Genomic DNA, 14,358 nt, shown 5'->3' on the forward strand with positions numbered 1-14,358 from the left:
TACGTGTTGTGATTATTTAAATTGATATGAATAACTAGGTGGTCACTGAGTACTGCTATGTTGTGCAACCTGTTAAGTCAATGGAAAACTATCGATGAAGGTGCATTAAATCTAAGTTGGTATCTGGGAGATCATAACCCTAATACTTTTTTTCTCTTTTTTATTGAAGTGTAGCCCCAGTTTACAATGTTGTGTCAATAATCTGAATTCTTGATGTTCACTCTTTAAGAATAGCTAAGTTTAAAATTCTAGATCAAATGGGTTTTTACATCTTTATTTTTTTATTCTTGTTTAAGTGTGTTTAAGATACTACAGCATTGTCTTCTGGACCCTTTTGTATCTACCGTCAGTCTAATTGTTCATTTGAAGCTGATCTATTAGCTTTTAAGATTTTTCTTTTATCCTTTACAGTCTATAATTTTAATAGCCTTACTACTCTGAGTCTATTGTTTATCCTGCTTGTTTTTCAGAGTGCGCTTTAATCCAAAGATCCTTGTCTATCTTCAATTCTGGAAAATTGTTACTTTTTAAATTTTTATTTATTTTTAAAATGTAGGTATAATTGACATATAAAGCAATTTTCTTTAAAAATATTTGCTTCTCTGTCATTCCCTCTATTCTTTATATATGTATTTTTATCGAAGTATAGTTGATTTACAATGTGTTAGTTTCTGGTGTACAGCATAGAGATTCCATACATATATATATATACACACACACACATATACATATACATATATATATTCTTTTTCATGATAGGTTATTATAAGATATTGAGTGTAATTCCCTGTGCTATACAGTAGGTCCTTGTTTATCTATTTTATATATAATAGTTTGTATCTTCTAGTCCCAAACTCCTAATTTAGCCCTCTCCCCACATTTCCCCTTTGGTAACCATAAGTTTGTTTTCTATGTCTGTGAGTCTTTTTTTGTTTTGTAAGTAAGTTTATTTGTTTCATTTTTTTAGACTCCACATATAAGTGATATCATATGATATTTGTCTTTCTTTGTCCGACTTACTTGGAATGCTAATCTGTAGGTCCATCCGTGTTGCTGCAAATGGCATTACTTCATTCTTTTTACGGCTAGGTAGTATTCATATATATATATATATATATATATATATATATATATATATATATGAATTCATATGTGTATATATAAAACATACACATACACACACACACACACACACACACACACACATATATACCACACCATGTCTTCTTTATCCAATCATCTGTCAGTGGACACTTAGGTTGCTTCCGTGTCTTGGCTATTGTAAAGAGTGCTGTGGGTGGCGCAATATCATGTACACAGGAACACCATGCGGAGAGAAGCGAAGCAGTTCTCTGTTTATTGATTCTTGTAAAAGGGTTTATATAGGACATGCATGATGCCTCACATACCATCTAAGTTATAACAATGTTAATAATCTCAATCTATTTAGGTTCCCAGGCTCCTGCAGTAAGCACAGGATGTTACATGATCAAGGACAGATTGTTTTAAAGTTTGTCACAAAACTTCATTAAGTAGGCCATCTCTTATCCAGCCGGCTGTGCCTGTCTTAGGTTGTCCTCCTCTGAGGATCTTACCCATCATTGGCTATCCAGCGGTCCATACTGGATACATTAAATAGGCCATCTCTTTTCCAGCCAGCTACGTGACATTTCTCATGGCTTGTTTATCAGTTCAGCCCATGGCTTATTCTCTAGAGCCTTTAGGCGGAGGCCTACAAGTGCTGCTATGAACATTGGGGTGCATGTATCTTTCTGAATTAGAGTTTCTGCCAGATAAATGCATAGGAACGGGATCCCTGGATCATATAGTAACTATTTTTAGTTTTTTAAGGAATCTCATACTGTTTTCTGTAATGGCTCACCAAACTACATTCCCACCAACAGTGTAACAGGGTTACCTTTTCTCCACACCCTCCAGCATTTACCGTTTGTGGACTTTTTGACGATGGCCATTCTGACTGGTGTGAGGTGATACCTTATTGCAGTTTTGATTCACATTTTTCTGATAATTAACGGTATTGAGCATCTTTTTATGTGTCTACTGGCCATTTGTATGTCTTCATTGGAGACATGTCTAAGTCTTCTGCCCATGTTTTGATTGGATTGTTTATTTTTTTGTTATTGATTTGTATGAACTGTTTGTATATTCTGGAAGTTAAGCCCTTGTCAGTCGCACTGTTTGCAAATATTTTTTCCCAATCCATAGGTTGTCTTTTCATTTCATTTATGGTTTCCTTTGCTCTGCAAAAACTTACAAGTTTAATTAGGCCTCATTTGTTTATTTTTGCTTTTATGTCTAATGCCTGGGTAGACTGCCCAAGGAAAACATTGCTACAATTTAAGTCAGAATGTTTTGCTTATGTTCTCTTCTAGGAGATTTATGTTCTCTTCTAGATTTATGGTGACCTGTCTTATGTTTAAGTCTTTAAGCCATTTTGAGTTTATTTTTGTATATGGTGTGAAGGAGTGTTCTACATTGATTTACACGCAGCTGTCCAGGTTTCCCAACACCACCCCTCTATTGTTTTTTACCCTCAGATTTCCTTTTAGATGTATGTTTTCACTAATTACTCTTGTAACTATGTCCATATTTGAGTTAATCTCATTTATTGAATTTTATATTTGCATTACTAACTCTTTTTAATTTCTGCCTATTTTGGTCAATAATTTATTAATACTGTCCTATAAAATTCTGGAGTGAATTCCAATTCCAATTTTTAATTCATCTGGTAGAATTTAAATGTTGTATTTCTTCATGTTTGTTAGAATTTGGGTTTCTAGTCTCATCTGATTGAGAGGTTTGTTATTTTCATTTTAGCTCATCTCTCTCTGTCCGAGCTTTCCCCCTCCCTGTCTATGGGTGTTTTAGTTGCATCTGCCTCAAACTAGGACTCATGGTGGTGTTTTAGGGCTCTTGTCCTGCAATAATTTGGGGATATCACCATTCTAGTCACCAACAGTGGGAAATCTTGTCCTCTCTTCTGCCTCTCTATTTATTAAGCTAAAAAAGTCCAAGGCTGTGTGTATCAACAACAAATGATATTTTTGAATATTTCTGGAGGGATGGCAGACCTCAAGCAGTGAGTTTGTCCTGTTCATCCCTTTGTCTCATGAGGAGCACTTTCAGTTCCTCTTACACACACAATGTGCTACCATTGCCTGCTTCTGGATCTGCAGCACAACAGGTACCTGACTAGCTCCATGTATCTGCTGAAATGTTTCTCTTGTTTTTGAGACCAGCTGTTTCTTTTCCTCCCTTTATATTTTAACTGTTATTGTTATTGCTATGTGTAGTAGAGAGGAGTAAGCATGAACTTACTACCTAAATTTAACCCCAAAAACTGAATTCTAGTTTTATTACTTATAATTCAATCTGTTCATCTTTGTAGCTAGTTTATCAATAAAGTATTAATAATAGTCTACCTGCACAATGCTAGGATCAAATAAAAATTATACATAAAACTCACTGAAAATGCCAAGTTTTGACACTCTAAAAAAAATTCTATTCAGGTAAATGTAATCTAGTGGTCTCAGTGCTAGGCTTGGGGCAAAGTGGTAAATTAAAAAAAAAAAAAAATAGAGGTGGGCTTGCCCTTGTGAAGCCTATAGTGAGGTGGACAGAATTTAATACAAGAATCATTAAGTATGCACATTATTTATCAAAGAATCACATATATCACTGAGACGCACTAGGAAGTTTAATAATTATGGAAACCCCACGGGAAAATGGTTCCCCAGAAATAAATAAGCATGTAATATGATATCTTGACACTTTAAATTCTTACCTGGCTACATCAGCCACCAAGAGTCAGAATATTCATTTGGCTTCTACGTGCTACCTCGAATGAGAAAAAAATCTTGTTTACCCTGGAATTGTATTTAGTCTTGACTCATCAGGACTTTACCTCATCAAGTTCTTCACATTTATTACTAGTATTTAATTATTTCAATTGGAGAATTGTTTTAAGCTACAGTCTGGGCCCTAGATGTAGGTCTGTACAGATATGGAGGGGAACCTTTTCTAACGCTTTAAAATTATTAACTAGGTCATGTCCCTGGGATTTAGCTTTCATCCAATCAAGGGGGAATATTCAGTGCTCACACTTGAGCTCCTTATGGTGTTGAATCCGAAAGATAAGTTGTTTGTTTTTACAGTTTTTTTCAAAATCTTCTTCTGTCTGGGATGGGGTCAGGTGACTAACAGGTGAAAATAGTATTTATTACCATGAAAATAGTATTTATTGCCTTCTGCCCAAGTAGGGTTTCATACATTTCCTGATTTTGAGCAGGCTTGCAGAGCAGGCTTCCTTGCAGGAGACATAACTAGGCTGCTTCACCCCCCTGCAGCCTTAAGTGTGAACTTACCATGGCGTCCTGCCAGCAAGGGTTGACGGGTGTTCCAATTCTGTCTTTCTTTTACTCATTCACTTAGTCATTACTGAGCGCCAGGGCTGCACTATGACTTTTATGGGGCCTAGGTGCTTTGCTTTCGTGGGCTCCTTTCTCCATACAAGCATACTTAAAATTGTATTTTTTATGACTGTGTTGTTATAAGGACGACTACAATCCAGATTGGGTTCATCATTATATAAAATTATTAGTACATTTTTCTTCTCATTTTAAATGAAATTCATATTAAAACATTTTCTTGGTTTCCAATCGTGGGCCCTCAACATGGCCTAATGGATAAGACGGCCCTGCTGAGCGCCCACACTAATCGAGGAGTTGCAGCCGTGAACAAAACACAGTGCTTGTCTTCATGAAGATTACGTTTTATTTCGTGAGAAGCAGACAATAAAAGAAGTACATTCAGCTTGCGAGTCAGTTATAAGCATTAAGGAGAAAAGGCATGTAAGAATAGGGAATCTGGCGGGGAGGGGGTAGCAAGTAGAATGGACAAGGAAGGCTTCCCTAGGAAAATTATTAAAGACCTGAGGACTGCCTGGAACAAACCAGAAGCGCGACTGAAGACCAGAAATCAGAGCCAAGAAAAAAAAACTCAACAACCCCTAAAAAGCGTCGCTCTCTAAGTTACGTATTCCGAAGACTTACAAGCAAGGCTGCAGAGGGTTATTGGAAACTAGAGCCTGTCGCTGCAACCTCCATTTTGCTTCCTGGCACCAGCTTGAAAGTGTCTATGCTCCGCTCCCATTCCTTTACCAAGCATCAGTCTAGGTGGCGATTTTCTTCACCTCTGAGTGAACAGCAGGTGAGCTCGGTGGCAGGGAAGAGGAAGAACTAGAGCTAGCCCAGGTGGGAGGAACTGGGGCGCCAACTGATGCCCTCATTCAATATGGCGGCGCAAGACTCGCACATGGTCGCGTCAGGCGGCACGCGTGCTTAGTCCGCATCTCCGGACGCGCGCTCGGGAGGCGGGTCTACAGAGGCGGGGGACGCGCGCTCTGCGGCTGGGCCTGAAGGCCTCCGCGCAGCCGCCGCCGCCGCCGCCGCCGCCGCCGCCGCCGCCGCCGCCGCCGCCGCCGCCGCCGCCGCCGCCGCCGCCGCCGCCGCCCCGCCGCCGCCGCCGCCGCCGCCGCCGCCGCCGCCGCCACGGTCACCATTCCTTGATTGTGGAGAGGAAGATGGAGCCGGTCGCCGTCGCTACCGACAGCGGGGACCGGCCGGGGGCCCCGGCGGTTTCAGGCCTGTCGGCTTCGCAGCGTCGGGCCGAGCTGCGGCGGAGAAAGCTGCTCATGAATTCTGAACAGCGCATCAACCGGATCATGGGCTTTCACAGGCCCGGGACCAGCGCGGGTGAGAACCTCCGTTTCCCCAGTCTTCTGCCCATCCCTTTGAATGTTCGAGATCATTCTTGTTTCTCTCCTCCACCCCGCTGACCTTTTCGACCAAGTCCTACTCTCTGACCTCCCGTCCGGCCCCGCCCCTTTGGTGAGGTCCTCAAGCTCTCATTTCTAAACCCCAGGACATATCTAGTCTCTCTCAGTTTCCTAAGGGGTTCGCCCTGAAATTTCCCCCATCTGCGCCACGTGCTGCGAAGCCTTTTCTCCTGAGACCGACTGCCGTGGTGCCTTCTTGCCAAGTTAGCGTGAGATGGCCCCTCCCCGGCCTCTCTTTAAGAACGCACATTGTATCCGTAGACTGCTGTCTATTGTGTACCTCAGGAAGATTGCCTTCTTTTCTTTATGTTCCAAATGCTTTTCCTTCCATTGCCTTCCCTATCATCTATCTTCTTTTGCCTTTGCTATAACTCGGCCCACATGAGCTTGTCCGAACTGCCTCCCTAGTCCTTCCCACGTGAATCAGGGACTCTTCTGGTCGTATCCTAGTGTCTGTGTTTGGTACCCTCAACACTCTCTCATCTACAGGCCTTCTAAAACTGGTGGAAAAAATTGCAGCGCCCATTCTTTATAGACCCAACAAGTGGGACATACGCATCTGAGGTCTTCTCCGTTAGTGTGCTGAGATTGATGTGCGTCTAACCCTGAAGAGAGTTCCTCATTTCTCCCCCAATAACATGTACAATGAATTTCTTAAAACTTTTTCATGTCAGTATTATCAAACACTTAGTATGTGTTAAGTATGTGCCAAGTTTCTTTTGAGCATTGCCTTTAGTAATGATGGCTTTAAGTCACTGGTTGCAAGTTCCATGGATCTTTGTGATTTCTGTCTGTGGGACTTAAGATATATAGCTCTGAACTTTTAGACATTTCACAGGTTTGTGACTGAAAAATATCAAGAGAGGTAAGAGCACGGTTTCAAATTGTAGAACAGTCGACCTATTTTCCCCTTTGAGGGTTAATAGCAGGATATTTTTTCGTTCCTAAAACATTTATTTTCTTTCTCGAAGAACATTGTATATTTTTTCTTTTGCTTTGAAATTTTAATTTTATTTGGCATTAAAATTTTTTTCTTTGTTTTAAACCTAACAGCATCTAAAACTACTCAAGTGCCCGTCTATTGATGGCTCCTTGACTACTGTAGAAGGATTACATAAACAGTAGCTGTAAGATATGCCACACCCTATGCTTACAGGACTCTGGATTTAGACGTGTGATATTAAAATACAGATTTTTTTTAAAGCTTTAATAATTTTATATTTTTAACCAAATAAGCTAGAGCAGGCAATGCAGTCATACTTCTGAGATATATTATCCAAGAAAACTTGGTCTTTATAGCTTGGCTCCATCACTCACTCTCTTTCCCAATTTGTCCAATAGCCTTATCTTTTACCCTCAAAGTTTGGATTATATCCTCTGAAGGAATACTCTCTTTGATGTTTGAATGCGTAGAGAAAGGAACTACTTTGTTTTATGAAGAATCAGTATTAATTTAGATTCAAAGGTTGCCGAGTTCTAGCTGTACCGGCATATTTTAAAATAATAATTAGAAAGGTGTTTGCCAGTATGTAATACATAAGGTTTCTGAATTTCTTTTCTCAGAAGAAGAAAGCCAAACAAAATCAAAGCAGCAGGACAGTGATAAACTGAACTCCCTCACCATTCCTTCGGTTTCTAAGCGAGTAGTGCTGGGTGATTCGATCAGTGCAGGAGCAACTGACCAGCAGAGTGGTATGCCAGAGGTAAAGGGGACTCAGCTGGGAGACAAATTGGACTCTTTCATTAAACCTTCTGAGTGCGGTAATGATATAAGCCTTGAGCTCCGGCAGCGGAACAGAGGGGACCTGACAGCAGATACTGCCCAGAGGGGTTCTCGCCATGGCCTAGAACAGTACCTCTCCAGATTTGAAGAAGCAATGAAGCTAAGGAAACAGCTGATTAGTGAGAAACCCAATCAAGAGGATGGAAATACAACAGAAGAATTTGACTCTTTTCGAATCTTTAGATTGGTGGGATGTGCTCTTCTTGCCTTTGGAGTCAGAGCTTTTGTTTGCAAATACTTGGTAAGAGACGTAGTGGAAAGTACACACTGGTTGTAGTAATGAGTACTTTCAATCCATAGGATTCATTGCCAATATTAACGTAATACTTACCGTATTCACATGGCTGTTTGAAGATGTGTTATAAACTGCTCTTCACCTTGGGTATAGAATGAGGTGTTCTGGTTAAACACAGAGCCTGATAATTGCTAAAATCTTTTTACATACTAAGTTCAGTTTTAAGTACTTTACCTATATTAATTTAACCTCATCCTTATGAACCAGGTATCATTTGAATTTGTGTTTTTTAGATGAGGGAATGACTCAGGTTAAATCATTTGTCCAGAGTCACACAGCTAAGTGACAGCTGAGATTAAACCCAAGCAGTTTCTTTCCAAAACCAAACGGTAAAGTACCTGCAGATACCATATATTAATTACTATTTTTCAAATAATTTGAAACATTAAAATGCAGTTCCTATGAACATGATGTAATTTTTCTGTGGTTCAGAAGGCATTCAACTTTTTACAATGTTAATACTGTCATAATAGCCAATGGCTGTTCAATGAACATTAGGATTTACTGGTCCTTTTGTTTTAGTATGTGGAGGAAAGAAGAAAAGCATAACTCATAGTTCAGTGTCTTGTTCTTTGAGGTATTTCCATTCAGTAGACATTTTAAGAATATGAACCGAGTCCTAGGTACATAAGTAAATTTTCCAGATAATTAAGGTTTATGTTATCAAGCAAAAAAGTTTAAAAAAATCTATTTTTATGCCAATTTTTCCTTAAAGAGAATCTGTTTAACAGATTTGATTTTTTTCCCCCTGATGGTACATTGTCATCATAGCTTTTAGCATTTAGTGAGATGTATAGCTGCTACTTTTATCTAAAAGGCTTTGTACTTTCATGCTTTTAAAGTTACGTCCTGTTTTTGTGCCTTGTTTTGTGTGAAGTTTTTTGTCTTTTGGGTTAGTTTTTTTTTTACTGTCAGATTTTTCAACTATTTCTCACTGCTCTCACTATTCTTCCGTCTAGTAATGTTTGCTCCTTCACTCCCTTTGTAATATTTTAAGTTTAGAAATAAATTAAGTATTATTTTGATCCTTTTTTCTGTTTTATTGTGTGGGAAGTGAAATAACCAAGCCATTTTATTTATAATAAGAATAGCTCGTCATTTGAGGGCCAGAGATGAGTTAATTTCTTGCCCTAAAGTGTGAGGAGTATATAGCGTCTGTTATGAGTACTGAGCCTTTTAGGTGTGCTTTCAAATTGTCAGGTAATTACCTCTAAATGAGGGAGGTGTTACTGCATGATGTATCATACATTAATCACCTAGGGCACTTTAGGTTATTTAAAAGATAAGTTTTTAAGAAAGAAGACATTTTTGGGGACGTTAGAAGAATGTGACTTGAGAAACATTTTATGGTCAGATCAAATCCTTTTATTTTCTTCACCTTTTGCTGAAACAAAACTGCTTTAAGCCACTAAAATTGAATATTTTATTACAATTTTTTTGCTTGGAATTTTATAGCTGCTGTTAGTTTGATTTATTGTTATTTGAATGATTATGCTGGAAATGTGTAACTTTATCTTCTGTCTTCACAGTCCATATTTGCTCCATTTCTTACTTTACAACTTGCATACATGGGACTATACAAATATTTCCCCAAGGTAAATAAAACTTTTTTCTAAATTATGGTGATATATTTAATTGATTAATGACTAGATGATTTTAAGAACTTAAAAAAAATTATTTATATTTGTGGTCTGAATCAGTGCTAGTTAAAGTGTGATTGGCTCACCAGTGCCAGTCTTCATACTGTTTGTTTCTGTATGTAATGAGTTAAGTTCAGAAAGTAATTAGAGACTTTTATAGCAATTTGACATTGCCATAACATTTGAATATTTTTTATACATATGTATATATTTTAATATCATGGTTTTTTTTTTTTTTGACTTGGTCTAACTTTATTTAGTCTTTTTTTGTTTGTTTTTGGGGGAGATAATTAAGTTCATTTATATATGTGTGTGTGTGTGTGTATATATTTTTTTTTTAATGGAGATACTGAGGATTGAACCCAGGCCCTCATGCATGCTAAGCATACTCTTCACCACTGAGTTATACCCTCCACTCTTTATTTTAAAAGAATGTTGGTCCACTATGAATTGGGGGGAAGCTTTGTGAAAGAATTTGAATGGTACTTGTGTAAGAAAGTGTTAAATTTAATTATTTAGTAAATTTAGTAAAAGATTTTGTTTATAATGAGGGAAGTTAATTTAAAAATGTGTTTAGTCATCTTACTGTGCTCCTTACTAGATACTTAATGATAGTGTACTTTATCTTTAATGCCAAGGGCCTGATGTTTCCAAGAAATATATGGCCATACTTACAAAACAGAATCCTGGGGAGCATTAGTGTTTTCTTGGTCTGCTTGACTACAGTTGTATTGTACAATTTTATGGGTCTTGGCTTGGCTAGTATACAAGATACCTTACTTGTGTAACATTACTTAGTTGAGTTTTGTGTGAGATTGTTGCCAAAAAATGGCTACTTGGCTGTTTGCTTAGTTGTTTGTAATGCACTGATAGACCTTACCTGTGTGTTTAATGGATTTGAAACATTTTTGAGAGGTCAGATAAGTCCAGTACACAAAGTAAAGGAGTGAAGAAAGAAATGTAATTTCAATTTTTAATTAAAACATTTTTTATGATATAGATGTATATTTATTGATCCCTCCCAAAAATGTAATATTAATTAAAGCATTTGTTTAGAAATTTACAGTTGAAACATTGATTTTAGTTTTGCAATAGGAAAAGTTTGGAAACAACCTAAATGTCTACTAGTAAGTGTCTAGTAAAAAAAATTACAGCATGTCTAGTCAAAATGATGAAGCTCTCCATGAAATGATACTGGTAAGCTCACCAAGAAATACTAAGATAAAAATCAAAATACAGAATAGGATATATAGTATACTCCTTTTTTGTAAAAAGGAGGAAAATAATATGTATTTGATTTTGCTTACATATGTATAAAGCTCTGGAAGAATATTACATGAAATTATTAGCAGTGGTTATTTGTGACAGTGTGTGTATGGGTTACTAGGTAAATGGGGGAGAGAAAAGTAAGGGAGATTTGTGTATAATTTTCCTTTTACAAAACATTTTGTTTTAGCAAGTTTAAAACACAGAAAAGCTGAAAGCATTGTGCAGTGAACACCCTAGTACTTACCACCTAGATTCTGTAATTAACATTTTATTATATTTATCATGTATATGCCCAATTTTCTGTCCATTTTCAATGCATCTTTTTTCTTCACGCATTTCAAAGTATGTTGTAGATGAAGATACCAGTTTATTTTACCTCTCCACATTTCAGCTTGCATTATCAACTACAATTCAATGTTTATGATTCTACTTCATTTTTTGAGATAAAATTTTCATACAGTGAAATGCTTAAGTCTTCAGTATACCATTTAATGAGTTTAGACAACCTGTGAAAACCAGATCCTTTCAAGGTTTAGAACATTAACTGCCAGGAAGTTCCATCATGCCCTTTTCCAGGCAGCACCAGCCCCTACACCCTGAAGGATTTTGATTTTCTTTTCCCCAGCATAGATTGGTTTTGGTTGTTTTAGTACATATTATAAATGAAATTGTTCCTGTACTGACTTCTTTGTACAAGGCTTCTTTCATTCTGCATAGTATTTTTGAGATTCACCCATATTGTTGAATGTGTCAGTAGTTTATTCTGTCTCTTTCTGTCTCTCTCTCTCTTTTTTTGCTGAGTAATATTCCACTGGGTGAATATATCCATTTATTTATCTAATCTATTGATGGACACCTGGGTTGTTTCCAATTTTTGGCTAACATGACTAAAGCAGATAAAAACTTTCTTGTATGAGTTTTTTTGTGGACGTAGGCTTTTATTTCTTTCAGCTAACTATAGCTTTTTCTGTTAGAAATTTTTTTGGCCCATTTGATTGGATTTGGTGATACCAAATTAATAAATGAAAATTTAGCCTTGAATCTCTTAAGAAATGCAGCCCAAAATTATATTAGGAAATGTTTAGTGGTATCCTGTTGCATTTGTAATCAAGTGTGAATTCCTTTGGATGGCAATTAGGGCTCTACAGAATGTTCCTTTGATTCTGTTACAAATGACTCACTGTCCTCCAGTACACCTATCACTCTCCTGACTTTCGTTGTCATCAGACTTAACCTTTGAATAGATTTCTCCTCTCCCTTCTGCCCATCTAAATCTTGCTTACTGTTGAAAGCCTGTTTTTAATTCCATTTCCTCCTGAAATCCTTCCCTGTGCTTTATTTATTTACAAAATCCTGAAGTAATTTCCATTTCCTTTGAACCACTGTGGCACCTATTATCCATGTCATTTATTTAGCGGTTATTTATGTCCTGTTGAGTATTGCTTCTCCTGTTTTTGTCTGGTGCTGTGTATATATCTTAAATAATTATTTATGTCTTCCCTCTAAGATAAGATCTTTTAAAAAAACTTTTGATAGCAAGAATTGTGTCTTTTCCATTGCCTACCAGTTTTCTGCTTTACATATTACGTGCTCAGTGTTTGTTAATATATTATTGATTGATATTTTAAAACTTCATTAACAGTTTTGAAATCAGTTAGGCAAAAATAGTGGCAGCGATATTTTTATAGCATTTAAGTAGTCTTCCGAAAGCTGCAAGATTTATTTAAGTCTTTCTCTGTACAGGGTGAAAAGAAGATAAAGACAACAGTACTAACAGCTGCACTTCTGTTATCTGGAATTCCTGCTGAAGTGATAAATCGGTCAATGGATACATATAGCAAAATGGGCGAAGTTTTCACAGATCTCTGTGTCTACTTTTTCACTTTTATCTTTTGTCATGAACTGCTTGATTATTGGGGCTCTGAAGTACCATGAAGCCTGCAGAACTCACAAGGAGAAACTTACAAAAAAAATAATTTCTCTTCTATATTGCAGTGTCTCTAAAGGAGGCATATTGGTTTACACCTTCATGTAATTCTTTTACTTTTGGGGGTTGTAAAAGCACTTGATTAAGAATGGAATGGCAGGTTCCCTGATTTAAAAGGGTTGAGTTTGTATTAATACTGATGTGAAGAATAGAGTCCCAATGTCAGTAATTGATTTTTCTTGTTTAATTAGAGTTCCTAGTCTGCACCTTTCCCTAACTTCTCACATTTGTAATTCTTCTTTGGGGAGCTAACCTAGTGCTTTTGGGAGAACAGGTGAACATGGTCTCAGCCAGTCCCAAGGACTGCACTTGTATTTGTATTGTTTTGTCCTGAGAAGTGGAGCCATCTCAAAAATAAAATGAAAGAAACTGAATTGTCTAATGTTAAGTCTGCACATTTTAACTTACAAGGGCTGAATAAGGTAGACAATTTTATAATTTCTTGTTGAGCCAGTGTCTTAATTTTCACTCCAGCACAAATATTTAATGGAAGAAATGGTTAAGATTCGTACATATGAAATTAAAAGTTATTTTTGAAATCTTTATTTAATTTTAATTTATCAAAATTTTTATTACCAAACTCAGAATTGGCAATTTTTGCTTTTGAGTTTTTAGTTTTCAGAAGTATGTTTTTTAAGGAAACTACAATAGAATGATTAGATATAAAAATGGGATTTGAAGAATTGACTGCAGTATGCAACCTAATAGCATATATATGCTTTTAACTAACTTGGTAACACTGTAATATTTGAAAGGTTTTTCTTCTTACAAGAGTTATAAGTGTTATATCACTTGATATTACATTTCTTGACAGTTTTTTGTATAGTCTGATTAATCCTTGTGATATTAAAAACACACTTTTTTTTTGTTACTCACAAAGTCTTTTTATTTTAAACCATCATAATGGAGAATATGTACAATTTAAGTCTATTCCTCTGACCTAGGGTAAATTACAAGCACACATTTTTCCTGATTTCATGGGAATCTAATAGAGGATTGGGAAGCATCCTGAATTTGTCACTCTCTTCCCCAGTCCCTGGGGAGATACCAGGGGTTTTCAATTGCACATTTACTTCTTTTGTTTCTTAAAAAAAAAAGTCCCATTTTGTCAGTTGGCACATGCAACGTTATAGTAAGTGTAGATCATCATCAAATCTATTTCAAAAAGAAGATATAAGACATCTGTCTATAGGTGCCACTTTTTCTCTTCAGCTGATTGGCATTTCCCTGAGTATTTGTTTAAGTCTGCTGAATAATATCAAATGGAAATGAAAATTTCTTAGTGTTTGGAATAATTTAAAAGGATATTTTACTTAGGAATTTCAGGGATGTTTATGAGTTAAAACTGGATTGACGAGGATGATTGCTGAGAGGTGAAATCTTCTCCCGTAGCTTTTTAATCTGATTAGTTGTATAAATGGACATGTGTGAATCACAGTTGGTACTAAAAACAGCAGGAGAGTTATGACGTACCAGAACTGGGTTAATTGTTGGAATCAAAATCTGCTTTGGAAGGCAGGACAGTTT

General features: G+C 36.8%; 1 protein-coding gene across 1 annotated transcript; it reads left to right on the plus strand.

Moving 5' to 3' along the window:
- Positions 1 to 5,496: 5,496 nt before the first annotated feature.
- Positions 5,497 to 13,205, plus strand: CAMLG (calcium modulating ligand). The gene is made up of 4 exons (XM_006179620.3): positions 5,497 to 5,774; positions 7,421 to 7,881; positions 9,465 to 9,530; positions 12,588 to 13,205. The coding sequence occupies exons 1-4, from the start codon at positions 5,603 to 5,605 to the stop codon at positions 12,777 to 12,779; spliced, it is 891 nt and encodes a 296-aa protein (XP_006179682.3). The 5' UTR covers positions 5,497 to 5,602; the 3' UTR covers positions 12,780 to 13,205.
- Positions 13,206 to 14,358: the final 1,153 nt, after the last annotated feature.

This window comes from Camelus ferus, chromosome 3 (assembly GCF_009834535.1).
Source record: "Camelus ferus isolate YT-003-E chromosome 3, BCGSAC_Cfer_1.0, whole genome shotgun sequence".
In the NCBI taxonomy this organism is placed as follows: domain Eukaryota; kingdom Metazoa; phylum Chordata; class Mammalia; order Artiodactyla; family Camelidae; genus Camelus; species Camelus ferus.